Source organism: Dryas octopetala, chromosome 2, assembly GCF_963921425.1.
Source record: "Dryas octopetala chromosome 2, drDryOcto1.1, whole genome shotgun sequence".
NCBI classification, from domain to species: Eukaryota; Viridiplantae; Streptophyta; class Magnoliopsida; order Rosales; family Rosaceae; genus Dryas; species Dryas octopetala.
The window spans coordinates 21,048,799-21,075,215 of NC_141367.1; the positions used below are offsets into that span (position 1 = coordinate 21,048,799).

At 36.3% G+C, this 26,417-nt stretch overlaps 4 protein-coding genes across 6 annotated transcripts; 3 read left to right on the plus strand and 1 right to left on the minus strand.

Moving 5' to 3' along the window:
• Positions 1 to 522: 522 nt before the first annotated feature.
• Positions 523 to 10,654, minus strand: LOC147294005 (Leucine-rich repeat protein kinase family protein). Of its 2 annotated transcripts, none has more exons than XM_086232199.1 (12): positions 9,894 to 10,654; positions 8,563 to 8,827; positions 7,720 to 7,876; positions 6,437 to 6,988; positions 5,742 to 6,285; positions 5,195 to 5,618; positions 4,901 to 5,082; positions 4,023 to 4,182; positions 2,390 to 2,617; positions 1,951 to 2,301; positions 1,518 to 1,619; positions 523 to 1,110 (listed from the first exon to the last, which is right to left on the minus strand). In XM_086232199.1, the coding sequence occupies exons 1-12, from the start codon at positions 10,412 to 10,414 to the stop codon at positions 877 to 879; spliced, it is 3,720 nt and encodes a 1,239-aa protein (XP_086088325.1). In that variant the 5' UTR covers positions 10,415 to 10,654; the 3' UTR covers positions 523 to 876. The 2 variants fall into 2 exon arrangements, with proteins under 2 accessions (XP_086088325.1, XP_086088324.1); XM_086232198.1 differs by having other exon boundaries at positions 5,742 to 6,306.
• Positions 10,655 to 14,662: 4,008 nt separating this feature from the next.
• LOC147294006 (uncharacterized) lies at positions 14,663 to 16,216 on the plus strand. The gene is made up of 3 exons (XM_086231158.1): positions 14,663 to 14,918; positions 14,998 to 15,932; positions 16,007 to 16,216. Exons 1-3 carry the CDS (start codon positions 14,663 to 14,665, stop codon positions 16,214 to 16,216), a joined length of 1,401 nt encoding a protein of 466 aa, XP_086087284.1.
• A 191-nt stretch (positions 16,217 to 16,407) lies between these two features.
• On the plus strand, positions 16,408 to 19,459 carry LOC147294007 (uncharacterized). Its single transcript, XM_086231159.1, has 4 exons — positions 16,408 to 17,121; positions 17,236 to 17,575; positions 17,679 to 17,778; positions 17,887 to 19,459. Exons 1-4 carry the CDS (start codon positions 16,408 to 16,410, stop codon positions 19,457 to 19,459), a joined length of 2,727 nt encoding a protein of 908 aa, XP_086087285.1.
• Positions 19,460 to 22,545: 3,086 nt separating this feature from the next.
• Positions 22,546 to 26,332, plus strand: DMC1 (DNA repair (Rad51) family protein). 2 transcript variants are annotated; one of them, XM_086231829.1, is made up of 15 exons: positions 22,546 to 22,755; positions 22,864 to 22,946; positions 23,418 to 23,509; positions 23,589 to 23,660; positions 23,788 to 23,826; positions 24,058 to 24,115; positions 24,211 to 24,256; positions 24,390 to 24,435; positions 24,841 to 24,902; positions 25,042 to 25,108; positions 25,199 to 25,291; positions 25,382 to 25,450; positions 25,554 to 25,632; positions 25,720 to 25,886; positions 26,037 to 26,332. In XM_086231829.1, exons 1-15 carry the CDS (start codon positions 22,739 to 22,741, stop codon positions 26,079 to 26,081), a joined length of 1,035 nt encoding a protein of 344 aa, XP_086087955.1. In that variant the 5' UTR covers positions 22,546 to 22,738; the 3' UTR covers positions 26,082 to 26,332. The 2 variants fall into 2 exon arrangements, with proteins under 2 accessions (XP_086087955.1, XP_086087954.1); XM_086231828.1 differs by having other exon boundaries at positions 25,720 to 26,332.
• The last annotated feature ends 85 nt before the right edge of the window (positions 26,333 to 26,417 follow it).

Consider the following 26,417-nt stretch of genomic DNA (forward strand, 5'->3'; position numbering starts at 1 on the left):
CGAAAACCAAGATTTAGGGTTCTCTTCTTCGGGGTTTCATAAGCCGTGGGTCCCTCGTATGTGTCACTGTGGTGGGTGGCCTGGATTGCTCAACGACGCACTTGTGGTAACCCTGGACCTCTCGATGATTTTAAGGGCTAAACAAGATCAACAAACCGGTCGACAAAAATTATACATAGGGTATTTTGATCCGAAAATAGCAAAAGAGATATGAAAAGGACTCTCTGCAAGCTATTAAATTAGATTATTTTATAAAATTGCCCTATAAATTTTGGAAACCCAGCAATATTCATAAAGAAAACCAAATAATGAAAACCAATTGACATGCATGGAAGCAGGTGTGAAGAGCCTTCTTGTTATATATGGAAAAAACAAAGAATAAAAATCCAATTGGAAACACGAATCCAATACCCATATATCCATAGTTGACCCCTAAATACACAACCAATTTGAAATTTGAATGGCTATAGATAAGGTAAATATCCATGTATCCAAAAACATGACAAAGCAAAACTCCAAATCTGCAAAATTAAAAAGTTTGGGAAGTTTTTATTATTTAAATGGTCCACTTAGAGTCTGAAAATAAAGCAGGGATTTAGCGTTACATATCCTAATCCCAGGGACAACTACCTACAAAAATTACAAATATCAAACGGATTACAGAGAATATTTCTATACCTAATTGCCTGGACATATTACTCATACAGAGGACAATACAACATAGCTGCCTAACCTATCAACGCAACTACAATGATATTCCTGGGCAAACCCAAACATTTCGGCCCAAAAGAAATAAATTGAATATAAAAATACATCAATGAGGCTACAAATTTGGGGCTCCGAATAAATTATTAAATTCAACCTATTATTTCTAACTTAGGAATTTGTAAGATTGCTGCTGTATTCCACTAACAATTCATAGAGGTTGTCAGCTGTTGGACGATCCTGTGGATTCTCCTCGGTACATTGGCAGAACAAATCGACAAGAAATCTCAGTGTGTCCAAGTCGGCCTCCGTTCCCTCAAGCTTGGCACCAGATTGAGCCATTGCAGGCTCGTTTTTTGAACTAAACGCCTCCAATTCATCTGTCAGCTTTGGCCGTTTTCCCATCTGTATAAGCAATAAGCAGATTACTCCAGAGGTAACATATTCAAACCTAAGACAATTAGCTTTTACACAACCTATCCACTGTCATTCAGGGAAAGAGTACTCTAAAACCCCCAAACAAGGGTCTGCTGGAGAAACCCAAGGATCCCAATGCCAAGCCAACTAAGGGAGAAATGGAATAAGGCAGCAATATCATATAAAAGTAACAAATTCACTCTTCTCCCTTCACTAACTGGATGATTCCCACATAAATTTTGACAATTAGTGACGTCTTCCAGGTACACAATATATACATATTCAAATCACTTAAAAGTATGGACCTCTCAGAATCACTATAATATCTAGACAAATTTCACATTCGACAACCACCCATACAAAATTCTTCACGAGAGAGAGAGAGAGAGCTATACCTTAAGATTGTCATGAATCTCCAATTCAGATATTCCCAAATAAGGAATTTGCAAAGTCAAGAGTTCCAAAAGCAGGCATCCAAATGACCAGATGTCAACTTCCTGTAACCAGAAAAGAAAGAAACTTAAAAGTGGGAAAAAAAAGAAAAGAAAAAAGCAGCAGCAACTTAGGAAAAACGAAGAGAGCTATAATATTGAAGTTTGAACCCTCAGGGACAAAACATCTGGCTTGTAATACCCAGAGCACATCTTAACCAATTTCAGAAAATTGCAAACTTACTTACAACTTAAAGATCATAGGGAATGAACGTATGTATGCAGATGACAACATTCTGTATACAAATTGTGCATCACCAAATTGAAGGAAGAAGATATAGAGCAGAGATGATAAATCACTAATTGAGACAACAAACTGACTGGAGGAAAAACTTACCAGTCCATAAAAGTTTCGCTCATGCATTGCCCGGAGAACCTCTGGAGCCATCCAGCGAGGTGTTCCAACACAAACATTAGCAGGAGGTATTCCTATATGAGCGATACAGCATGTATGCAAGTAGGACCGAAGAGGCACAGCTTTATCAAAATCACAGAGCTTCACAACAGGTGTTCCATCAGCTCTCTTCCTATCCAAATCAATCAAAATGTTTTCACTTTTTATGTCACGATGAATAATGTGCTTTGAGTGCAGCTCCACCAGGGCACATGCAACATCTTTAGCAATGCTCAAAGCTAACTCCACCGGGACATGCTTCTCACCAGCTTTTGAAAGCTTTCCTATATAACTCTGTCACATGATGAAGATGAAAATCTTTAAAGAAAAGCGAAATGAACACCAAGCATAAGAAAGCTTTAAGAAGCTACAGTAAACTCACCTTTAAGGAACCCCCCTTTATGTACTCCATCCAAATTGCTGATTGCAATATACGATGCTCCGGACTGCCACCCGCAGAAGGAACCCACTCGGATGATATCTGATGTCCATACATTTCTACTATGCAGGGGTGTTTCAAAGCACCTAAAATTCTTACTTCCCCTAAGCTATTGTACTCAAAGGTCCTAATATCATCCATTGAAGTCCCATATACTTTGTTAGTACGTCTCTGCAGCATCCACCAGCACAACAATTGGTTAATATTCAAAAATCAGATGAATAAAGGAATATGATAAAAATCATGACCAACATTTCAGACATGATTAAACAAAAAACTTAATCAGAAACTACTAAACACACAAAAAATTAAAATCTTAGAAGAGATAATTAATGTAAATAGAAATTATCAAACACACACCACCATGTAACTTAATAGTGCACAAACCACTCTTTTGGGCCCAACCCACACTGTGGTTTCATGATCTGAACAATCTATTTTTAGGTCCCCATTCAAAGATCATCAATATTTTTTTTTGAGAAGAAACGAGAACTTTTATTAAAAATACAAAGTAAAATAAAAAACACAGAGTGGATCAGGAATCCACAAACTTATAACAAGAATAAAAGTAAAAAACAAAACTGATCTTAGATAAGAAAAACCCAAGACATCGCCCCAGAACTAGTCTCACTGCACAACAGCTAACACGTTCAGCATAATAGAGGATATGGAGTGTGCCCAAAAATCAGCCGTAACTGATGCCCATAAAGCAGCCCAAAATTTCGCTCGCTCCCAAAGAACTTCCACTTCAACCCCCTTATAATCATCGAAAATTCTTCTATTGCGCTCCATCCATAAAACCCAAAAAACAGCCAGCACCAAGCATCTCCATAGGGTTTTTGCTTTTTTCCCCTTCCCTAAGGCTTGAAAGCAGGTACTCAAAAGCTCAGAACAGTTTTGTAGTATTACCCATGAAGCGCCAACCTCCCTAAACAACTTCCACCACAATTGTAAAGAGTAAGAGCAATGAAGGAAAACATGGTCCACACTCTCCTCCCCCGCTTTACATAGAATGCACCATTGAGGTGAAAAACAGCTAAAAGGCCTCCTCCTTTGAACAAGATCACAAGTGTTTACCCTCCCAATAGCCACCAACCAAACAAAAACTCGAACTTTAGGAGGAACTTTTGCTGCCCATATTTGGGGATAAGGAGAAAAATAAGGGTCATTGCTTTTGTTGCTTCAAAGATCATCAATATAAAAATCAGTTAAATAGGAAATCAACTAGTTATCCAAGTATATCAAATAAATAATGATCACAGTGCTTTCAATAAAAACTGAATTTATCATGATGATAATCAAATGGTTAATCGATTTCCACTTGAGCTATTTTTTAGCATGGATGATCTTCAAAGGGGACTCAAATAATAGACCGTTCACATCAAGAAACTACATTATAGGGTGGGCCCAAAATAGTGGTTTGTGCCATATTAAGTTACATAATGGTGTGTGCTCGGAACTATTACACAATCCATTAAACAATTGCCAGCATTACCAACAACATGAGGCAAGAAAATAGCTCAAAAAATTTCCCGCTTGTCTCAACATAAGCCTGATTAGACTTCATGAAACATACCTTTGCTGCTGCCTCAACTGATCCATATTTGCACACAATGATAGAGCAAGAAGATTTTTTAAGAATTTCATCACATGAGGACAAAGAAGGAAAGGAACCAGTAGGAGCAGGGCTACTTGCAGTTGAAAGAGAATCTTTGATCCGACTGAGAGGAATATACCTACCATCAGAAAAAATGGATAAATGCACACACAAATTCAGCAATAAATAATTTTTTATGACAGGAACATGAAATGCCATCTTTTTGGCAGGAAATGAAAAGTTGCACTTGAAAAAAAGCACCAAGGATTTAACACCCGCGTAGGCAAACTGTGTACAACAGTCTTTTCATTTTTTTGGGACTGAAGTGTATACATCAGTTCAAAAGCCACAATAAGAAACAAAATATAAACTAGAAAATGAAAAAGGGAGGAGGTTCTAGACAGGGCATACATAGCACAAGATACAGTCATGAATGAAATAAAGAATACCGCAGAACTCCAAAACACTATGGTTGACATTTCTACATATTTTGAACTGAAGCAGAATTGATCGGCATGCAACATAGTAAAACAATGATCTGTGCTCAAAGAAGACCAGATTCTGAATGTGGACAAGTTGATAATCAGCCAGTAGTGATTTTACACAAATCATGAAACAGCAGAAAAAGGGTAAGTACAATATAAAAGTTTGGAGAAAGAACATCATGCACAAAGATCAGCACTCTTCAGGGTTTACCAAGAGCATCATCCTAACCCAAACCAAGATCAAATTCAGTATTGCAATTTAATATAGTGACACATAACATGAATAAGCTCCACAAACATTTCACAAGATGCACTGCATCTTCAGCAGTCAAGAGATTACCAAGAGCATTCATATATACATAAGAAACTGACCTGCAATAATATTCAGGATCTGTCTCCTCTCTTATATCATGCGGACGACATGCATCGACTACCATTCGAATCGGTGAGTCACCTCTCTTGATTGATACAATATTCCAGGCATGTGGCATGAAATCCAGGTAACCTCTGAGAAGCTCACAATGTACTCTCGGCTCTACCCGATCACATAGATACTATAGCAATTAAGTTTTATGAGATTACAAAACCAAAATAAAGATCAAGGCAAATAAAAGACATCATTACAAATACAGTGCTCTATGGGGAATAATTTGGTACAAGAATTACCTTAAATAGCAGTGCTCTATGTCTACAGACACCAAACTGCAAGGTCCCTATAGGAACTATGATGGAATTTCGTCTTGCTTTAATAGAACGGAGAGATTTCTCACAGAGATCAGAAAGAATAGTATCTTCAACGGTCTCCACAACTGGTTTGGTAGACAAACTAATACAGTCACTGTTTCCAGTTGAGCAGGTGCATATAAAAGGCTTCCTGTAGTTTGAACCAGAAACAGCTTTTCGTGCCCTTACAACAAGCGCACTCCTATCAGTCCCTCCAAAATGATCTGATACAACAAGAGCAAGCAATGATGCAATCTGTAGCTCATCGTTCCAATCTCCATCTCTACTTAAACCATTTAACTGCTTCAAATGAGACACCAATGCTTGGGCAGAGCATGAAATTGCATCCAACTCTTCATCCCTTCCCCTGAAGGTAAAATAAACAATACAGTCATTTAGAGTTGACAACCATTATACTAAACTAGCATCAGTAACCCAAAAGGGGGGCTGCAAATATCTGAGTCGACATAAAATACATGCAGAAAATAACCTGTCCACAAGAATAACTTCGCGCGAGTCAAGATGGAAATTTTGTTCATAACTCTCTAGTGGCATGAAGGGCCTGTTACGTCCTGCATCATAAAAGCCATCTGGAAGACGGTCTTCATTATTGCAGAATGAAATATTACTATACTTGTGAGATAGGTATGAACTATCATCAGATTTTGGACACTTGCACGGTTTCGATTCATCAACATCCACATTAGAGTTATCAACATCCACATCTACATCAGACTTATCAACAGCCACATCTACATCAGAGTTATCAACAGCCACATCTACATCAGATTTATCAACATCCACATCAGAGTTATCCCTCTTGCGCTTGGAAGACCTTTTTGGTATTTCTGGAGATAAGCCTTCATCGTCAGGACCAGATTCAGAAGAAAGAACATCTATGTTGTCGGGTTTGCATTCTCCATCTTCCTTCATGAGCAGCTCAGAACAATCCCGACCTTTCCACTTCCTGCTGTTGTTTAAGCGTTCTAGACGAGCTCTCTGCTGCAAATTATACCTTTGCATGCACAATACACCTGATGAGCTATGATGAAAGCCTGTCACAATAATAACAAAATAAAAAATGGTTCCAAATGTATGAGACAAATCATGATCAGAGAGAGAGAGAGAACTGATCACCTACAACTAAAGAATAAAAAGAGTAACAATGAAATCCCACAGGCTTACCTCCGTGAGGAGATAGAATTTCATCATAGTGCCTCTTGGGATTGGAAGTACTTTTTGATATTTCTGAAGATGAGACTTCATCTTGCTCACCAACAACCTCTTGATTGGTGGCTAACAATGCATCACACTCACAACAATCTTGTTCACCACCTTTATCTACTGCAGCAGAGTCAAGACCGACAGATGAACAATTTTCTACATAAGACTCCTTCTTTGAACCCATGTCACAATATGCAACATTTTCAGAAGCATTTTCAACTTCACGTTCTCCAGAAAGTAAATCTTTATCATCAATAATGTCTGATGCAACTTCAGGACAAGATTTAGAAAGAAAATCTATGTTGCTAGGTTTGCATTCTCCATCTTCCTTCATGCATAACAGCTTATAACAATCTTGACCTTTCCACTTCCTGCTGTTGTTTAAGCATTCTTGACGAGCTATCTGCTGCAAATTATACATTCGCTTCCACTGCTTACCTGGCCTCCGAATTGTAGAACACCTACTGTTCGATGAAGGTCCATTAATTAAACTTGATGAGCTATGATGAAAGCCTGTCATAACAATAACAACATAAAATTAGTTCCCAATTATGAGAAGAATCACCACAAGAGAGAGAGAGAGAGAGAGAGAGAGAGAGAGAGAGAGAGAGAGAGCTGATTAACTAGAACTAAAGACTAAAAAGAGTATAGCAAATTACATTTAAATCAATAAAACATTTCAATATTACATAATGGTCAATGTAGATTTTCTTTTCCCATAAAGGTCAATGGGTTTTGAAATTTTATCTCACTTTAGTCACTATGCCAATCCACTTGCTAATGTCATCATGTCTTTGATGCGTTGGAAAATACTAATTTTCCCATTCCGTTTTTTTTTACTGATGGGAGTAAAATTACAATGTTGCCCTTGATTTAGTTTAGGGTATATAAATAAGGTTTAGGGTTTAGAAATGGGGTTTTGGGTATATAAATGGGGTTTAGAGTTTAAAATTAGGGTTATAGAGATTATGGCTTAGGGTTTAGGTCTCGGGTTTTGGGCAACCCGGGAGCTAAACCCTAAGCCATTTTGATGCGTAGCCGTCAAACACAAACCTAATACAAATCTAAATTTGCATAGTAATGTATGTTTATTGATCTATTGTAATTTTTCTTTTTTCATTTTGGTCAATAGTGACTAAAACGTAATTATGAAAAAGTGCATTGATTAATATGTAATCTTGAAAAGTTTATTGATTTATTTGTAATTAGCCCAAAAGAGTAACAATGTGATTCTACACCCTTACCTATGTGAGAAAGAATTTCATCATTCTCCTGAATGGCAGTATCATACATATCCATTGAGGAACTGCTTGAATCCTCATTGGACGTGTCTTTCCTATTTCCTTCCAAGTTGCAGCATATCCATGAAGGTATTTGACAGTAATTGAGAAGCTTGTTGTACTGAACCATAAAGAAGAATCAGAAGAATCATGAAACAAACCATGCTAGGTTTTCAGATCAGATTTCAATTTAAAAGATCAACTAAATAATGATGATTCTAAAAGAAACGTAGAATATACATACCACATAACAACAATAAAAAAGTAAACTGAAAACTTAATGAATGAACAGCTGGATGTCATCACCACTCTCTTCCACAAGCAAACCACAAGAGCTCATCAATAAATATTAATAATCTAATAATAATCAATGACACTGAATGCGTGTCAGAAAACATACAATAGCTGAGATGAAAATAAACCAAGCTAAGAACGTGTGTTTGTGTGTGTGTCAGAGAGAGAAAAATAGAATCAACATGAATTAAAAATGTATGCGCAGCATGGTCACAAGAAACATGATAACCTATGATTTGACCAGAGATTGTTCCTGTACTCATTTATAAAGGGTTTAGGTGGCAGGGCACAAAGAAAAATTAAGAACGAGGGCACCTTGAAGAGAGCAGCAAGAGAATGTGATTTTTATTTTTATTTTCTACAAGTTAAGAAGAATAATCTATGCAATAAAAGAATACCTCAATCCAAGGAATTAAACTATAGAATGTCATTAATGTAAATTAAAAAAGAATGTAAAACCTGAAAAGGAATACTTAACTATAATACTCTGAGTTCTTGGTTGTAGGTAAGTACCTGAAGGTTCAAATTCTGGAGGTTATGCATCAAGCCAAGTTCAAGAGACCCCAATGACATCAACCTGTTATTTGACAGGTCCAAGTTCTCCAACCTTTGCAAAGAGGACAAAGCTGAAGGTAGTTCTACTAATTTATTATTAGCAACTTTCAATGAGATCAAGGCATTTAAATTACTAATTTCGGCTGGCAAACTCTTCATCTTATTGAATGACAAATCAAGATATTCCAAATTGTTTAAGCAGCCAAATTCTGGAGGAAGGTATCTGCAGGAAAAACACCACGAAATGCATCAAGTTAAAATAGGCAACTGTTTTTCTACATTTTGGAACTGAAAAAACCAATGATCATCATGAAATAGAGGCCTAATTGCCTAAATATACAAGCATTCCTAACCCAAATTTACGGTTTTATCAGATAATAACAATAATTCCACTCAAGTGCTAACCACATACAAATAATGAATACTATCATTATCAGATCCCTAAAATCAAGACCACCAACAAAACTCTAATGTGCATTTTATAATACAAATTTACTTCGATTCAATTTCCTCAAATAATCCCCAATTACCTTTGACACGTTTCATGTTTCTTTTCGCCAAGATCAATAAAATAAATCAATAACGAAAAAAATGTTCTTAGAGATCTCACGTTCCCAATATATTAAACATTGCAGAGACTATATTACAGCATAGGATGTGCATCAGCATCTTAATTCCCCAATATTAAGTTCTCAATGTCTGATCCAATTACTTCTAATTTCTCTTCTTTTTTTAACTTTTGGGGGTTTATTAGCAGTTGTGTATTGTAGATGAATTGTATAACCACCACTGTGCAGATATTAAGACCGCCACAAAATTTCAGACTGTTGAGCATCAATGACATACAAAGTTCATTAACAAAATCAAGACTATCTCCTTACAAAAAATCAAGCAACATCAACATCTAGACATAAACACACAAGCACTTATGAAGCCATCCTGCTTCTTCATCAGGCCTACCTATATAATTAGCTGCAAAGATGGGCACATAGATTTAAAAAAAAAAAACACTACAAAGTTACGAGTGATCCTAGCAGCTTAAGCTTCACTCATTTAGAACCCCGCCAATACGCACAATGCTAAAACCATTAAGGAGTTTAAGTTTATGTGAGCTCATCACATAACAATAAATATTTAAGCTTTATACTTGTCAAAACAGTTCCAAAGCACAAACTTTGATAGCATGTGTACAATCTCACTAAAAATACAATCCAAAACAACTGTTCACTTGTTTTTCTGCCACATTTACTCAGCAACCACTGCAACCGTTGAGCAGAAAATAAGCTTACCTTATAGAGAAGTGGCAAACGGAGAGCTTGGTCAGGCACTTGAGCCCAGCAATCTCGCTCAATATCAGCAGCGAAGACCGAGATGGCACTTTGGAAAGCTCAAGCTCCTTCAAGCCTTTCAATTTATTCAATGGCAACCCACCAAACCCTGCCGGTAACTTCACCTGCAAGCATTCCAACCCCACCAAGTTCCCATAGTCCTCCGACGCAACTAGCGACGAAGACGAGAACATATTAATCTCATTCCCGAAGAACTTCAGCGTCCTCAGCCGCTTGAGACCGCCAATAGACTTGGGCAATAAATTAAACACGTTTTTGTACAAATACAAAGCCCCCACGTCGTCTTCAGAATTCTCCGAAATCGGAAAATCCAAGCTTTTGCCGGAAATGTCGAGAACCGGCTCATCGTCGTCGGCAGTGGCAGTGTCAATGTCTTCCACAGTAGAATTGGAGACTTCTGATTCGTCTTCCAGTTGTTTAGGGTTTTCGGCGGCAGTTTCGTCCGAATTGGGGACTTGCATTGAAACTTAAGGCCGCAATTTGGGAAGAAAAAAAACAGGAATATGATTGGCTTGGCTGAGAGATTTGTTTGGGAGGTGAGAAAATATAGGATAAATGGCATTGAGCGAAAGAATGGCAGAAAGAGTATGAGAGGGAAAACGAGAGAAAATCGAAAAGAGGAGCGAGGAAGTAGACCGACCGCTCCTTGTTGGCGAATAAGAAGAGAGAGAGAGAGAGAGAAACCCTAGAATGTAGTCCTTACTGTAGTTTCCCCGAAGCAAGTACATGTACATGTAGTTTCCTTATGTCAATCAACCATGGTGAATTGACCAAAAAAACCAAAAATCAATGGTGTGAATATGTTAATTTTTAAGAGATAATTAAGGTTAAGTCTTAAAAAAAAAAAAAAAAGTTTTAGATGGAAATTGAGACTGTTTTAAAATTTATAAAAAAAATTCTTTTAATTCATAATAAAGTCTTTTAATTTATAAGAAATTTTTTTTAATTCATAATAAAGTCTTTTTAATTTATAAGAAAATTATTTTAATCTATATATATAAAGCAAACAGGGCTATTAGGTGAAATTTTCAAAATACCAAAAAATGCCCATGCTTATATTCAAATGTCAATTTTAACAAATGTTATCAATAGAGGGTACAATGGTAAAACAAATCAACTAATTAAAAAATTGAAAAACCAAAAAGAAAAGTAAAAAGAGAACATGCTCCTAAAAAAGGGGAACCATAAATGAACTACATATATTTCTTCTCCCCAAGTTAACGTATTGCACTCCCACTCCACTTTCCTGAATTTATTCTCTCCACCAAGACTTCACCTTCATCCATTTTTGAGTGAAGCTCAAAAGTAAAGGATTCAAGGTTCTTTCCACCTTCGATTAGGGAAAATTGGATTTTCCCTGTAAGTTTCTTTTTGTCTCCAACTTCCTTTTTATATTATTTCAATTTATTAATTCCATGATTCTCTTATTTAATTAAATACAGACTAATTAGAATGCTGGACGTATTCCCAAGCTTTTTTTTTGTTACAATTTAGGGTTCTGAAGTCTGGCTTTTTTTTTTTGTCGAAACTGATTAAGCCCAGACGCAAAGGCAGATGAGGGAAGAAACCCAGTCCAAAGCCAAATGCAAACAAATACAGGAGAAAAAGAACAATAAAACAGAAGAAGTAGATTTTATGAAGTCTGGCTTACTATTAGGTAATCATTCATCTCATGATGTGTTTCAACATATTTAAGTTATGTAATGTGTTTGGTAATGTTTTTCCTATTTGATATATGTTTCATTTTAATTTGTTTATTCCTCATCACTCTTTTTATTTTTTTCATTTTAATTCAATATTTGAGATCATAGACAAGAGTCGATTGCCAGAGTAGAGTAACATATGCCTCTAAATTGGTAATTTACTATCATTTTTGTCTTTTTCCTTTTTAATTTTACATTATTGTCTTTGAGACTAAAGTTTCAGTTTTGAATTTATTTTACTGATTTTTCATGTGTGTCCTGGGGTTCTAGGCTATGGATCATTTAATTCCGTCTCTTTCTTTTAGTACTTCAATTCTTGGTTGCAGACCTTCCTTTTTTTTTTTTTTTTTTTTAATTTTTACAGGAGTTTTTTATATGGTTGTGATTGGTTGATGAGAAAGTGAGGAAAAGGGAAACAAATCAAAATGAGAATTGCCGTTTATAAGAATTTCATTGTATAGGGTGTGTTGAATAGTTCTAATTTTTTGCTTTGCTTTGTTTTCTTTTTGAATTTTCTGGGATCTGTTTTCTTTTTTTCTTTTTTTGGGCGAACCCACTATTTTGTTTGGTTGGTGAGGAAAGTGCACGCAAAATCAATTATGACATGTATCACTTTAAAATTTTTAATTACCATTTTAAGTTGTTGTTGTGACATGTATCACTTTTCAATTTTTAATTACCATTTAAAGTTGTTCCTGTTTATGCATATGGGCATATGCACATATGGGTTTATGTTGATCTGGTGTATTTATGTTAACCTTTTGTATACATCTATTATGGTTAAGTTCCATTTGTATATTTGGTGGAACTTTTGAGAAGTGTGGGTTTGAGCAAATTAAGTAAATAGCACCATCTATTTGGTTGACGAAAAAGTATGTGTGGGGCGGAAAAAGTATTGATGGGGTTTCACTTCAATTTAAGCTTATGGATAAACCAAATATATGACCACAAGATTGAATGGTGAAATATAATGTCTATGGACTGCCCTACACTGTTCAGTGAACATGTTACTAAAGTTGATGGGTCATGAGTTTAGTAACCTACCATTTTCCTTTTTAATTTTTGGTTTATTGGGTGTTGGTTCATGCATTGAGAAATTACTAATATTTGAGTGGTTAGTTGATGTTATTGTATTTAAAAGTGTTTTTGTGTGTAGATGTGATGATTTGTTTTCATGTTTCAGAACCGGTTAGAATTTGCTTAAGGTGGTTCTGGGGTTGTAACGTTGTCAAAGACTACTTGGTCCCTTCATTACTCTGTATTAATACAGTTTACTTTTTATTGTTTCTCACTTCAATATTAGAAAGTTGGCAACAAAAAGAAAAATGAAGTTTGTTTGGTACTTTTCTTCTGTTTACTTCATATTAAGTCTACTATTGATCGGTGGAAATTGTAAAGGTTTTTGTTTTAGAAATTGGGTCAAATTTGTTATTGTTCTCTAGGAATCACATAATATATATTGGATTGTTTGATGGCATAAAGGGCATCCATTTCAGATACATCAGTTCTGATGGCCTACACAATTCTGATGGCCTAATGCTAATATAGTGAATATATCTTTCTATTTGGTGTACGGATTGGCACTGCCGTTCTAGGTTGAGTCCACTAATTGTGTGTGCATGTATTTGTTTGGATTATTAATGCATTCCTCTGAATTTTGTGTACAATTTTCATATGAATTTTGTGAGGAGAACAATAACATTGTTTGCTTTGTTTATTAAACTTTTTTTTTATTTCTTGGTTTATTAATTCTTATATTAACAAGGATTTGATTTTTGCAGATGTTTCATGTGGATCATAGAGTTGGTGGAAGTTTAAGAGTGGAGACATTTTTTGATTAATTTGCCTTTTTCCCGGGCTACTATTCTTAAGAACATAAATTATGCACAATTGAGATTGGAAGTAGCAAGAAGAGCTCTCTTTGTATGATTCAAATTATTATCGAATGAAATTTGTGCAGAAATAATGGTTATAAGATCATAAGCATGCAGAGGAAGCCTTGCAAGTTTCGATGAGATTGGTTTGGAATATTTTTTTCTCCAGCTCTCTATCCATTTATGCATGTGGTGATCATCAAATTGAGGTGCATTTTACTATTAGAGATCTCTATGCTCTTATAGTCTTATACAGCGATTTGACTATGTAGAATTTATTTTATTTTTTGTAATTGATTACTTATGAGAAGGTATTGATGTAATTGGTATTCTCTGTGTTAGTAGAAATCAATTGTCCTCCATTCAAGCCTAATATGCAAATCCATATCAACACATATTTATAATGTGCATAGCTGACTAATCATTTTTTTTTTCTTTTTTCTTTTGCTTATGCATTCACCCATGCATCTTTTTTTTGGCTGTCACATTTATTCTAGATTTTTGAGTTACATATAGAAACCTCTAAATATGTCTAAATGATTCTTATAATGATGGTGTGATTTTACCTTCTCTGAGTGCAGCCCATCACAAATATTTGGGATTGTAGTCAATCAACATGGTTGTCGTTAAGCTAATTTTAAAGTGCACCATGATATAAAAAAACTTCACTGATAATTTTCCTTCAAAATAAAATGAACCCCACCCTAATTTTTTCACACGTCTTTATTTTATCCTTATTTTTTTTTTTATAGGATGAGTTCAACAGAATGGAGACAATCATTGAGTTCTTCACAATATCGCAAATTATTTGGCTCGACGGCGCGAGGCATCTCGAGAAAAGCGACCAATGGTTGATAATGTTTGTGATGATCGAATTGAGGCGGACACCAGTAATAGAGATCAGTCATCCCCTGATATTTTTTATACGCTTAACTAATATTTATACATTTTTAGGGTTCTTATTTAAAATAAGTTCATATATTGTTTACACTATTAAGTAGCATTTTTATTATTATTCTTCTTTAATTATAATTTTTTAAGCATGAAAAGTGAAATTAAAATTATATAATACTCAAGTGTTATCATCAATTGGATAGAACGAGTTGGCGATGAAGGCCCAAGTTCAAGAGTTATGTCAAATCATGAGGATGAAGGTCAATATGCTTCTACAATGCGTGTGAACCATATAACGCAGATGCCAAGTTCAAATACGGAAACCAATTTATTTGAACAGGTGGAGGATGAAGGCCCAAACACAAGAGTTTTATCCAATTCTGGCAACAACATTGAGCAACCTCTTAGAAAACGTTTGACTCATATAAGACGAATGGCACGTTCCGGTACGTTGCGAATGGCCGACGAGGATAATCTAAATTCTGCTCCTAATGGTGGGTTATTTTTTACATTGTTTTTAGTTTGAATTACAATTCTTTCACTCAAAATTAAAAGTGAATTATTTAAAAGCAGAAGTGCCTAATGAAACAACGAATCGTAATGCGGGGCCAGACAGCAATAGCGTACCTCGAGTTCAACGTAGGCCAAGAGAAATGAGAAATCATAATTGTGCTAGAGATTATTGTGAGAGCATGGGAGTCCCAGGATGCCAATTACCTATACCAACCATATGTTCAAAGTGCGCAGCGCAATTATTTCATAATGAGACCTCCAATATATGTTGTTGCAACGGAAAAGTTGTCTTGCCATGGATACCATCTCCGCCAGAAATGGTAACACTTTTCATAGACCAAACATCGGAGGGTAGACACTTTAGGCAAAATATTCGAGCCTACAATCATGTATTTACCTTCACTTCAATGGGTGTCCATGTTGATGACAGAATTAATATTGGAGGACGTGGAATGTATACATTTCGAGCACAAGGATCTATATATCATAAAATTGGTAGTCTTCTACCAAGAGAAGGTAATAGACCGCGATTTCTACAAACTTATATATATGATACCGAGCATGCAATTGAAAATCGGTTGGCTGAGAGTGATATTCTAGATAGAAGTGTGGTTGAAAAGATACAACGGATTCTTAATGAACATAATCCATTCGCTCAGACATTACAACACTTAGGGCGACACCCACAGTTGCCAAATTGCAAACTCATCTTAAAAGAGCAACCAGCAAACCGGCCTCAATATAGTTTACCATCTGCATCTCAGGTCGCTGCAATTATAATAAGTGGAGATGAAGCCACCAATCAAAATGGAAGAAATTTCATCGTTCAGACAGCTCAAGGGCAACTTATAAATGTCCAAGACACGGCTGGATTCTATGATCCTTTACAGTATCCGTTGTTATTGTCGTATGGATCATATGGATGGGATATTAATAGTCGTGACGATCGTGGAAGAGAATTATCGCCTTGCGACTATTATGCGTATATTTTACAGGTGCGTAAAGAAATAAAAACCATCTAATTAATTTCAGGGAATTTTGAAATGTAAACCCAACTTTGATTTTGCAGATACGCGAGGATGATCCATCAGTTCTACTTCGAGGGGGGCGTCTTTTACAACAGTACGTTGTGGATAATTACGTGAAAATTGAATCACACAGACTTAGATGGGTACGTTCCCATCAAACAACACTTCGAGCTGAACTTTACCAAGGCCTTCATGACTCTCTAAATGCAGGTGAAAATAATGCGGGTATGGATCTCTCTCCACAATCATAACTAAATATTATCTACCATGTAAGAAGTGTGCAAAGTAATTACCAAACAAAAATTTTAATGCCCTAAGTAACATCGGTCGCAGAACCATTTTGCCATCATCATTTGTTGGAAGCCCACGTGACATGTATCAGCGGTACCAAGATGCAATGACTTTGGTTTAAAAATATGGGAAGCCTGATCTTTTCATCACAATGACATGCAACCCAAGCTGGGAAGAAATTAAAAGTGAATTACACCCTGGCCAAACGCCTCAAGATCGTCCTGACTTACTCACCAGAATTTTTCGAGCAAAATTTACGGACTTAAAGCAAGACATTGTGGATAAAGGGGTATTGGGCAAAGTTGTTGCAAATGCTTATGTCATTGAATTTCAAAAGCGGGGCCTTCCTCATGTGCACATGCTTATTGTGTTAGATGAAAATGATAAGGTTCACAACCCAGATGATTATGACCGCATTGTTAGAGCTGAAATACCGGACGAAGATGGAGAGCCGCAACTTTACAATGCAGTGTTAAAACATATGATACATGGTCCATGTGGAGTACAAAACCAACATTCTCCATGCATGAAAAATGGCAGATGTAAAAGAAGTTACCCTAAATCCTTTGCACCGATCACTATTCTAGGGAGTGATTCTTATCCAATTTATCGAAGGCGAGGAGATCGCATGTCCGTCCCTCTAGATCGACGTGGAACTGTAATGGTTGATAACAGTTGGGTTATTCCATACAATCCGTGGTTGCTTTTAAAGTATGATTGTCACATCAATGTAGAAATATGTTGCAGTATAAAAAGTATCAAGTACTTATATAAGTATGTTTACAAAGGACCAGACAGAGTCGCCCTTGAAGTACAGCCAGATCCTATTAGAGACGAAATAAGGCAATTTGTCGATGCAAGACGGGTTTGTGCACCGGAAGCACTATGGCATATTTTCAAATTTACCAAGAATAAGATATGCCCATCAGTGTGGCGATTACAAATACATCTTCCGAATATGCAACAAGTCTAATATCAGGCTAATGACACTATAACAAATATTTTGTCAAATGATGGATTATCAATGACAATGCTTACTGAATATTTCACTCTGAATCGTACGGATGTGGAAGCGAGAAGATATTTGTATCGAGAGATGCCCGAACACTATAGATGGATCAGTAAGGAGAAAATATGGACTAAACGAGTAGGCCTTCAAAGGGTTATTGGGAGGATATACACAGTCTCACCTTCTGAAGGTGAAAAGTTTTATCTTCGTATCCTCCTTAATCATGTGAAAGGACCAAGATCATTCGAGGATTTACGAACTGTTGATGATGTAATGTGTCCCACGTTTAAGCAAGCAGCCGAAAGACGGGGTTAGCCAATAAAATCTTATTTCTTGATTTTCAAATGATTTGAATTAGAATTTTTTTTAAAAATTTTGTACTTTCTTAATGTTGTTGTGGTTTTTGTGTGTAGGTTTATTAGAAGAAGATGGCAGTATTCAACAATGTTTGCATGAGGCCTCTACTATGAGGATGCCATCAGCTTTACGAAGATTATTCGTCACAATTTTGGTGTATTGTGAACCAACTGGCGTACGGAGATTATGAGACGAATTTTATCCATTCTTGATTGAAGATTATCCTTCTTCAAGAGACGTAAATGATGTGTTCATCGTCAACAGACTCTTGCGTGATTTAAACGGACTATTGGAGCAGTTTAACAAAAACATTTCAAAATACGATCTTCCCCAAATGACAAGTGATGTCGAAACAAGCTCAATGGAGCCGAGATGTATTCAAGATGAAATGTTGATAAGCATTCCACAAGAGGACCTCGATGCAATTGAGCGTCTAAATGACGACCAAAAGTTTGCATTCAACACAATAATGGACGTAGTTGACCGTCATGAAAATTCAATATTCTTTGTGGATGGTCCAGGTGGAATTGGAAAAACTTACTTATATCGTGCATTGTTGGCAAACTTAAGGAGATTAGGTCTTATAGCATTGGCAACAGCAACATCTGGAATAGCGGCTACGATATTACCGGGTAGGAGGACAGCCCATTCTAGATTCAAGATTCCACTAAACCCTGATGCATCATCAACGTGCTCTATTAGTAAACAATCTGATCTTGCAAAATTGATACAAAGGACAACAACAATCATTTGGGATGAAGCCACAATGACACATCGTCATGCCTTTGAAGCATTGGATCGAACTTTCAGAGATATATTAGATGTCGATTTACCGTTTGGGGGGAAGATAATGATCTTTGGTGGAGATTTTCGACAAGTTCTTCCCGTAGTTCCGAAAGGGACCAAAGCTGAACTAATTCAAGCCAGTGTGGTGAAAGCATCATTTTGGTCGCAAATAAAGATTCTGAAACTCAAAGAAAATATGAGATCTAGAAATGATGAACACTTTTCTGAATTTTTACTTCGTGTTGGCAATGGGGAAGAACATGTGGTCAAAGATGACATGATTAAAATACCAGAAAATATGGTTGTATCGTGGGAAAGCGAGCAATCCATTAATCAACTGATTGCTGAGGTTTTCCCTAATTTGGAAGATCATGTATATGATGCGAGGTACATGGTGGAAAGAGCCTTAATAACCCCTACAAATGAAGTTGTTGACATGTTAAATGAAAAGATAATTGGTATCTTTCCAGGTATAGAAGAGACTTTGTATTCATTTGACAAGGTCGAGGACGACACAAGAAGTTTGTATCAACCAGAATTTTTAAATGCAATAACGGTTGGTGGTTTGCCGCCATACAAATTGACGTTAAAGAGAGGTGCTCCAATCATGTTGCTAAGGAATATTGATCCGAAATTGGGATTGTGTAATGGTACCAGATTATTGTGCCGTGGTTCTTACCAAAACCTCATTGACGCTGAAATTCTAACTGGGCAATTTGCGGGAACTAGAGTTTTTCTACCAAGAATTCCTCTAAAGAATGCAGAGACTGCTGGACTCCCATTCGAATTGACAAGGAAGCAGTTTCCAGTTAAATTGAGTTTCTCCTTGACTATAAACAAATCTCAAGGTCAGACAATACCACACGTAGGTATTTATCTTCCAGATCATGTTTTCAGTCATGGGCAGTTATATGTGGCTTTATCGAGAGGGGTTTCAAGGTCAACAACTAAGGTTCAAGTAAAAAAAAAAGGCTCAATAGTCGGTGAAAGTGGCATTTTTACCAGAAATGTGGTGTACAAAGAAGTTTTGCTCCAACACGATATCGTATGACGTGTCTCTCATAAGCAACCTAATTATATGGATTAGGGTGGTTTTCCCTACAACTTTATTGCTCATTTGCACATATATTTTGAGAACTATTTCAATAAATTTAGTAATTGCATTCTCAGTTAATCCATGCCTCAAAAAGTGATAACATTTACTACAAAGTGCGACGACAATTTGGTCAGAAGGGAAAATCCGGCCTCTCACATGTATTACTTGAGATGAACCCGATACTTAGACACATAACAACAACTATTGTAACAAATCAACGGTGTATGCTTAAAAAATTTGATGCCAATCTAAAAAAAAATGAAACATTCTTACACTAGAAACAAAAAAACTTCAAAGGTGCACATTAATAAATAGAATGTGCCCAAAAATTAACGTATGCGCAATAGAAAGAGCCGCTTCGCACTCGCGAGAGCGAGTGCGGAGAGGCTAGTTATAATAAAGTCTTTTCTTAATTTAAAGGATATTTCCTCTTTTAAGGTGTATAGTGAGTTTTATAGAGGCTGCATATTAGGTTTTAACTCTGAAATTTTGGGTGAAGTTAAAACCTAACATAAAGTCGTCAAAAAAAAAATTATAAATCATAAATCACTACCGGTTTTAATCTAAGAAAAACTCATAAAATAAAATAGACTCTAAGTCTCCCTTATGTTTTTCTTATATATTAATAAGTGTAATAATAAATTTACCAAACTTTAAGTCGGCCTTAATTCAATTCCCATGTAGGACACTTGATTAATCAAAGAAAAAAGCTAACTATTCATATAATAGATTTTCCCCTTATTTCACAAGTTCGAATTCACCATTCATCTCCCATATAGTAGAAAAAAAATATTAATAACCAAGGCTAATATAGTAATTAATTACCACTCATTAACCACATATTGGGAAGATAGCTTTGTTTCTTGACATGTTAAAGTCATGATCCGAGACCTTCAACATATTTCTAGATCATTTAAGGATATCAAGTTTTAGAATGTGTTTCGGAGGCAAATTTTGTAGCTGATGGTTTAGCTTCTTTGGATCATTCTTTCCATAAGACTATTCTCTCTCGCTACTTTATTTTGCGGCTTTTGCCAGCTTTTAACTTTGATTGCTTTAGAATTAGTTATTGTAGAGGTTTTGTGTTATAATTTTCTTTCTATTATAAAAAAAATAGTAATCAAATTCTTATGATTTTAATTTTTGAATCGCATTTTTGTAATTGACAAAATTTCAATTAAGAACAAATTAGTAACTCCATTCAAACTGATTGACATAATGGATATGTAGGTTGTACGGGTTGTACAAGTTGTAGGCTAACCCAAATTTTTTTGTTGGTATGTAATTTTTTCTAAAATGTGTATAGCTCACGAGAAATTTATTCATGTGACTATAACATCTTGTGGTGGTGTGATCAATTTATTTAAATTATAACATATGTACAATTAATCATTAATTTATAAAGAGTTCATTAATAAACATATACTGACAACTTTTTTTTTTAATCAAACACACCCAAATCTCCGTTATTTCTTTGCGGGCCACATTTTATAAAAATCCAACAGCTCATTCTTCTTTTGCGGGCCACATGCTACAAACTTACTAAATCCCTGTGCAACCTTGTTTCACCTGCATCTACGCTTAATCTGCAGTTTCACCTGCATCTACACATAATTTGTAGTTTCACCTGCATCTACACATGATTTGCAATTGCAACTTCAATAAACTACAGTTTCAGTTCACTTACAGCGTTCCAGAAATTGCAGTTTCAGAACTGAGCTTAAAAAAAAAAAAAAAACTACAGTTTCACTTGCAATTAGTAACTGCAACTGCAAGCTTGCAACTCTAATAAACTGCAATTTCAGAAACAACAGTTAGTAGCGTTCCAGAAATTGTAGTTTCAGAACTGAGCTTAAAAAAAACTGCAGTTTCAGAAACTGCAGTTAGTAACTGCAACTCTAATAAACTGCAGTTTCTGTTCACATATAACGTTCTAGAAATTGCAGTTTCAGAAACTGAGCTTAAAAAACATCAAGAACTTTCTACTGATAAGAAATCAAAGTAGGATTCTACCACGAACTGTGATCATGCCCAATCGAGGAGAAGTCGAAGTGGTCAGAGCAGATCCAAAAGGCTTCGATCGAGCTCGGAGTAAATCTATTGCTTCTTGGTCAGCATTGAGATTTTCAAGGCCGTTGACAACAGCACTGCTCGTGGTGGTGGTGGTGTTCGTCCCAGAGGTGCTTACTCTGCGAAGAAGAAGAACAAGAAGAACGAGAAGATGATGAAGAGGAAAGAGAAGAGAGACATAACGGGGGGAGAGAGAGAGAGAAGAAAGAGAAAGGCAAAAGGAAATAAAATGACAATTGATCAGATTTCAAAATAAGATACCTAATCTACACCTTACCTTGTTGTTAAATAAAATTAATTGGTGTATTGGAGAGTAAAAACAATAAGTAAAAGGTAGCTTAGGATAATTAATTCATTTATAAATCATAAACCCTAAATAATGCCCTTAAAGGCTTAAACACATATATTACAATTTAAGTTGATCAAAGGTCACCCACCAAATTTTTTGGTAGCCCACAACCCAATCTATCTCCAACTTTAACACACCCTTACTCCACTCTATTAATTTGGAAGTCGAGGAAACCCACACACCTGATTTTGAAATACTAGTTTCATTTACAAATAGAGATGAGGAATTGAGGATCCACATATTTATGAGTCTCACTTCTTATACAAAATGAAACTATCAATTACATACCTTTTTTTTTTTTTTTTTAGAGGGGGCCTAAGTTATGATAGATTTACCACTAACCATCCTTGGCCTCAGCAAGCCCAATCTATCATCATCCAGACTACATAGAATTACAATCAGGAGGAGCCCAAGTGATCTGGGCCTCAACTAACCACTAACCCAGATCAAAAGAGTGGCCCAAGTGAGACAAGCCACTAGCAGAGGAATTGCATACATTTACAATGACATGGCAAGATCACTGCGGTTACACGTGTACCAATCGCACAGGTTTTAGCAGCAGGAGACGAACTATAACTACCAGAGGATGCATGCAAAAAGGCGAGCACGGACCTCACCCACCGTCCTTAACGAACTTCTCGTCGTTCTCCATTCCCGCCCTTTAAATTTAGCCTCTCGCATTCCTCCACAATTCAAATTACCAAATCTCTCTCTCTCTCTCTCTCTCTCTCTCTCTCTCTCTCTCTCTCTCTCTCTCTCTCTCTCTCTCTCTCAAAACAAACACACACTGAGAGGTTTCTTCAACCACAGAGAAGATGATCGCTGCTCTCAAGTAAGTCACAGTCTCACAGATCTGCCAACTCTTTCTCTTCGTTTCAAATTTCAATTCGAATCGTATAACATTCTCTAACATTGAAACCTTATCGGCGATGGTGCTCAGAGCCGAAGATCAGAGCCAGCTACAGCTCGTCGAACGCGAAGACATCGACGATGAGGAAGACCTCTTTGAAGCGATCGACAAGCGTAAGCTTCACGACCTTTGTTTCTATTCACTTTCTGTTCACATACTTCAATTCTCGATTTCTATCATTTCGCACATTGTTTTCGTTTAAATTTCATCGAAATTCCAATTGTTACTAATTTTCTCGATTTATACAAGTATTCACAGTTTCAAGTTCGATCTCTATCTGTTTTCGAGTTTCCAATTGTTACAGAGCTGATATGGATTTCACTTTCTTTTTTTTTTTCTAATTTCCGATGGATTTGCTTTGTTTTTCTCGCAATCTTTAGAAATTCTATGAGTTTCAATTAGTTTAAGTAACTAAGTTTTTCTTGGCCAAAAAAAAAAAAAAAGTAACTAAGTTTAATTTCTCGATCAAATTGAACTTGTTTGCTCTCCGACTTTCACAGTAGACGTAAATTTTGAGCGAATTATATTTTGCTTCAAAATCGAGGAAATTGAATTTCTAATCGAAACGCGTGAGTTTTTTCCAGTCATCGCTCAGGGAATCAATGCCGGAGACGTTAAGAAGCTTCAAGACGCAGGGATCTACACCTGCAACGGCTTGATGATGCACACGAAGAAGGTACAACGAATTTCAGTTCAAATTTCATACACTCTGCATGTTCAAGTTTGATTTCCTTACTGTGATTTCTATTTGACAGAACTTGACGGGGATCAAAGGTTTATCTGAGGCTAAAGTCGATAAGATATGCGAAGCTGCTGAAAAGATAGTGGTTAGCGCTCAGATTTTCCATAATCTGAAACATTGATCTGAGATTTTTTGAATATTTATGAATATTTATGAACTTTAGCTTTCTGCTCGTTTTATTTTAATGTGTTCTTTTATATTTGTTTCTTCAGAATTTTGGATACATTACTGGAAGTGATGCTCTGACCAGAGTGAGTTCAAAGTCTTTTGGTTTTTGATTTGGTTCCTTGTAAATCCAGAAGATCTGATCCGTCTGATCAAATTTCTCTCTCTCTCACTCTCACACACTGTTTGGCTATTTCCGGCACACACACACAGATTTTATTTACCGCGCGTAGTACTGGAGTATAGAAAAAGTAGAGTTATATGTTCTAATGTGAACCTGAGAAGTTGGATTTTGTTCTGTTTTGTATTTTTAATAGAGAAAATCAGTGATTCGCATTACTACTGGAAGCCAAGCCCTTGATGAACTATTAGGCGGTAATCATGCGCTCTGAACTGTTCAATCTAGAGTATGCTTTATTATGTTGACTAGTTTGTTATCAATCAATTTGTGTGTTAATTATAAATTGAAGGTGGGATTGAAACTCTGGCAATCACGGAAGCTTTTGGGGAATTCCGGTGAGCACATAGCACAGTTTTCTTTGATGCATTATTGTCCCCCATTGCTTGTATTGGGAATAAGAAGCTTTCATTTGCTATTCTAATATTTTGATTTGTTCCCCTTTACTGACCATATAAACACTGATTTCAGGTCAGGGAAAACTCAGCTTGCACATACTCTCTGTGTTTCTACACAGGTTAATTCCTAATCTCTCCTTAAGATATGTAATAATAGCATACTAGCCATTGTGTAAAACTCTGTTCTGGTCTTTCACCAACTGAAAGAAGTCTGGCATTTGATTGTCAGTTTAACTTGCATTAGTATTAAGATGGAGTTTAATTTATACATTTTTTTTTCAAATAGTTTAATTTATACATGGTCCACTGATAATGGTGAATAATTGGTTATTCTTAGAACAGACTTTGGAAACCGAATGCTTGATGCGCTGTGTAATTTATTGATAATTGTGGTTTTCTGACTGCTGCATGCCAAAACTACTTTTCAATGTTCTGCATCCAGTATCTGATCTTTCATACATAAACTAGTAGCCAACGATTTACATCTTGATCAAATATGATTGAGCTTGCCTGTTACTTTGCAGCTTCCTACTAACATGAAGGGAGGGAATGGGAAGGTTGCTTACATAGATACTGAAGGAACTTTGTATCCTTTTTGTTTGTCCATCCCATTTAATAATTCATGTAGCTCATTTTCAATGAAAGAATGACAAAAGTTGCAGCTTCAACAAAGCCCACCTACTTCAATTCAAGTATGTTTTCTTCTTAACTATATGCACTTGCAGCCGACCCGATCGAATTGTGCCAATAGCTGAAAGATTTGGCTTGGACCCTGGCGCTGTACTTGACAATGTAAGCTTCGTTTTATCCATATATCATTTGTTAAACTAGTGATGCAATTAGAGGAAGCTAACCATGTCATTTTCTGTGTGACTGCAAAAGATCATTTATGCTCGTGCATACACATATGAGCATCAGTACAACCTGCTTCTTGGTCTAGCTGCAAAAATGTCTGAAGAGCCATTCAGACTTCTGGTAAGAATTTACAAACCAGAACTCTCTTTATGGCACACAAAAATATCAAGAGGCCTGGAAGATTGATTTTTATGTCTTGATGTTTTTCAGATTGTGGATTCGGTGATTGCTCTCTTTCGAGTGGATTTCACAGGAAGAGGAGAACTTGCAGAGCGCCAGGTCAGCTCCACAGATTCCCTGCGCCATTTCTCTTTATGTTCTTATGTTCTTCCTCTTTCTGTATCATTTTTCTTTCATGACCTGAGCAAATTGTTTTATGCAGCAAAAACTAGCTCAGATGCTTTCCCGAATGATAAAGATAGCTGAGGAATTCAACGTCGCTGTGTACATGACCAATCAAGGTAATCAATGACCCTTCTTGTGTTCAATCATTTCTAAACGATGCATGTCGTTTCAGAGGCTTATCAGTGAATCGTATTATTGTGCAGTCATAGCTGACCCTGGTGGCGGAGTGTTCATATCGGATCCAAAGAAACCAGCGGGAGGACATGTGCTTGCCCATGCAGCAACAGTAAGGCTCATGTTCAGGAAAGGCAAAGGTGAACAGCGTGTCTGCAAGGTTTTTGATGCCCCAAACCTGCCTGAGGCTGAAGCAATATCCTTTCCCACTTGCTTAATTTTCATGCTTTGTGATTTTTTTGATTGTCCGCATCATCTAATTGAATTTAAATATCTAAGACAATGTGATCAAGACCAGACTGGGCCAGATTTCTTTCGTTATATGTTTATTCTTAACAGAAAGCACGTTTTTCAGATAACTGCAGGAGGCATTGCAGATGCAAAGGACTGAAGTCTTTCTCGGACTCCAGAGGCAACAAAATACTGAAATATTTCAATTCCCTCCTATATAATTTGTAGCTTGGTATTAAGTTGTAATGATATGCACAGTAGAGTCATAGAGTTGCATAGGAGGGCTTAGCAGCCTTTGTCTGTGCTCCAACTATTTCCTAACTTTGTTATGCCTAAACATCATATGCAATTGCAATATATGTTAGAAATTGAATGACTTCAATATTATATATCACAAAGAGTCACGGGGTCATTAATCCCATTTTCTTTTCTTTTCCCCGAATCAACTGTGAATTAGTAGGAAGCAAACCAGACCCAAGGGACCAGCAAGGGAAAG

Excerpts from the sequence above, each read along its gene's own strand:
- LOC147294005 (XM_086232198.1), bottom strand. The coding sequence starts at position 10,414 with ATGCAAGTCCCCAATTCGGACGAAACTGCCGCCGAAAACCCTAAACAA. Across the intron at positions 7,877-8,562 it reads TCCAGAATTTGAACCTTCAG|TACAACAAGCTTCTCAATTA; the intron begins GTACTTACCTAC and ends TTTATGGTTCAG. Across the intron at positions 2,302-2,389 it reads TAAAGGGGGGTTCCTTAAAG|AGTTATATAGGAAAGCTTTC; the intron begins GTGAGTTTACTG and ends ATCATGTGACAG.
- LOC147294006 (XM_086231158.1), top strand. The coding sequence starts at position 14,663 with ATGTCAAATCATGAGGATGAAGGTCAATATGCTTCTACAATGCGTGTG. Across the intron at positions 14,919-14,997 it reads TCTAAATTCTGCTCCTAATG|AAGTGCCTAATGAAACAACG; the intron begins GTGGGTTATTTT and ends ATTTAAAAGCAG. Across the intron at positions 15,933-16,006 it reads ATTATGCGTATATTTTACAG|ATACGCGAGGATGATCCATC; the intron begins GTGCGTAAAGAA and ends TTGATTTTGCAG.
- LOC147294007 (XM_086231159.1), top strand. The coding sequence starts at position 16,408 with ATGACATGCAACCCAAGCTGGGAAGAAATTAAAAGTGAATTACACCCT. Across the intron at positions 17,122-17,235 it reads AATTTGTCGATGCAAGACGG|GCTAATGACACTATAACAAA; the intron begins GTTTGTGCACCG and ends GTCTAATATCAG. Across the intron at positions 17,576-17,678 it reads GCAAGCAGCCGAAAGACGGG|GTTTATTAGAAGAAGATGGC; the intron begins GTTAGCCAATAA and ends TTTTGTGTGTAG.
- DMC1 (XM_086231828.1), top strand. Across the intron at positions 23,510-23,588 it reads TGATGATGCACACGAAGAAG|AACTTGACGGGGATCAAAGG; the intron begins GTACAACGAATT and ends TCTATTTGACAG. Across the intron at positions 25,292-25,381 it reads AAGAGCCATTCAGACTTCTG|ATTGTGGATTCGGTGATTGC; the intron begins GTAAGAATTTAC and ends GATGTTTTTCAG.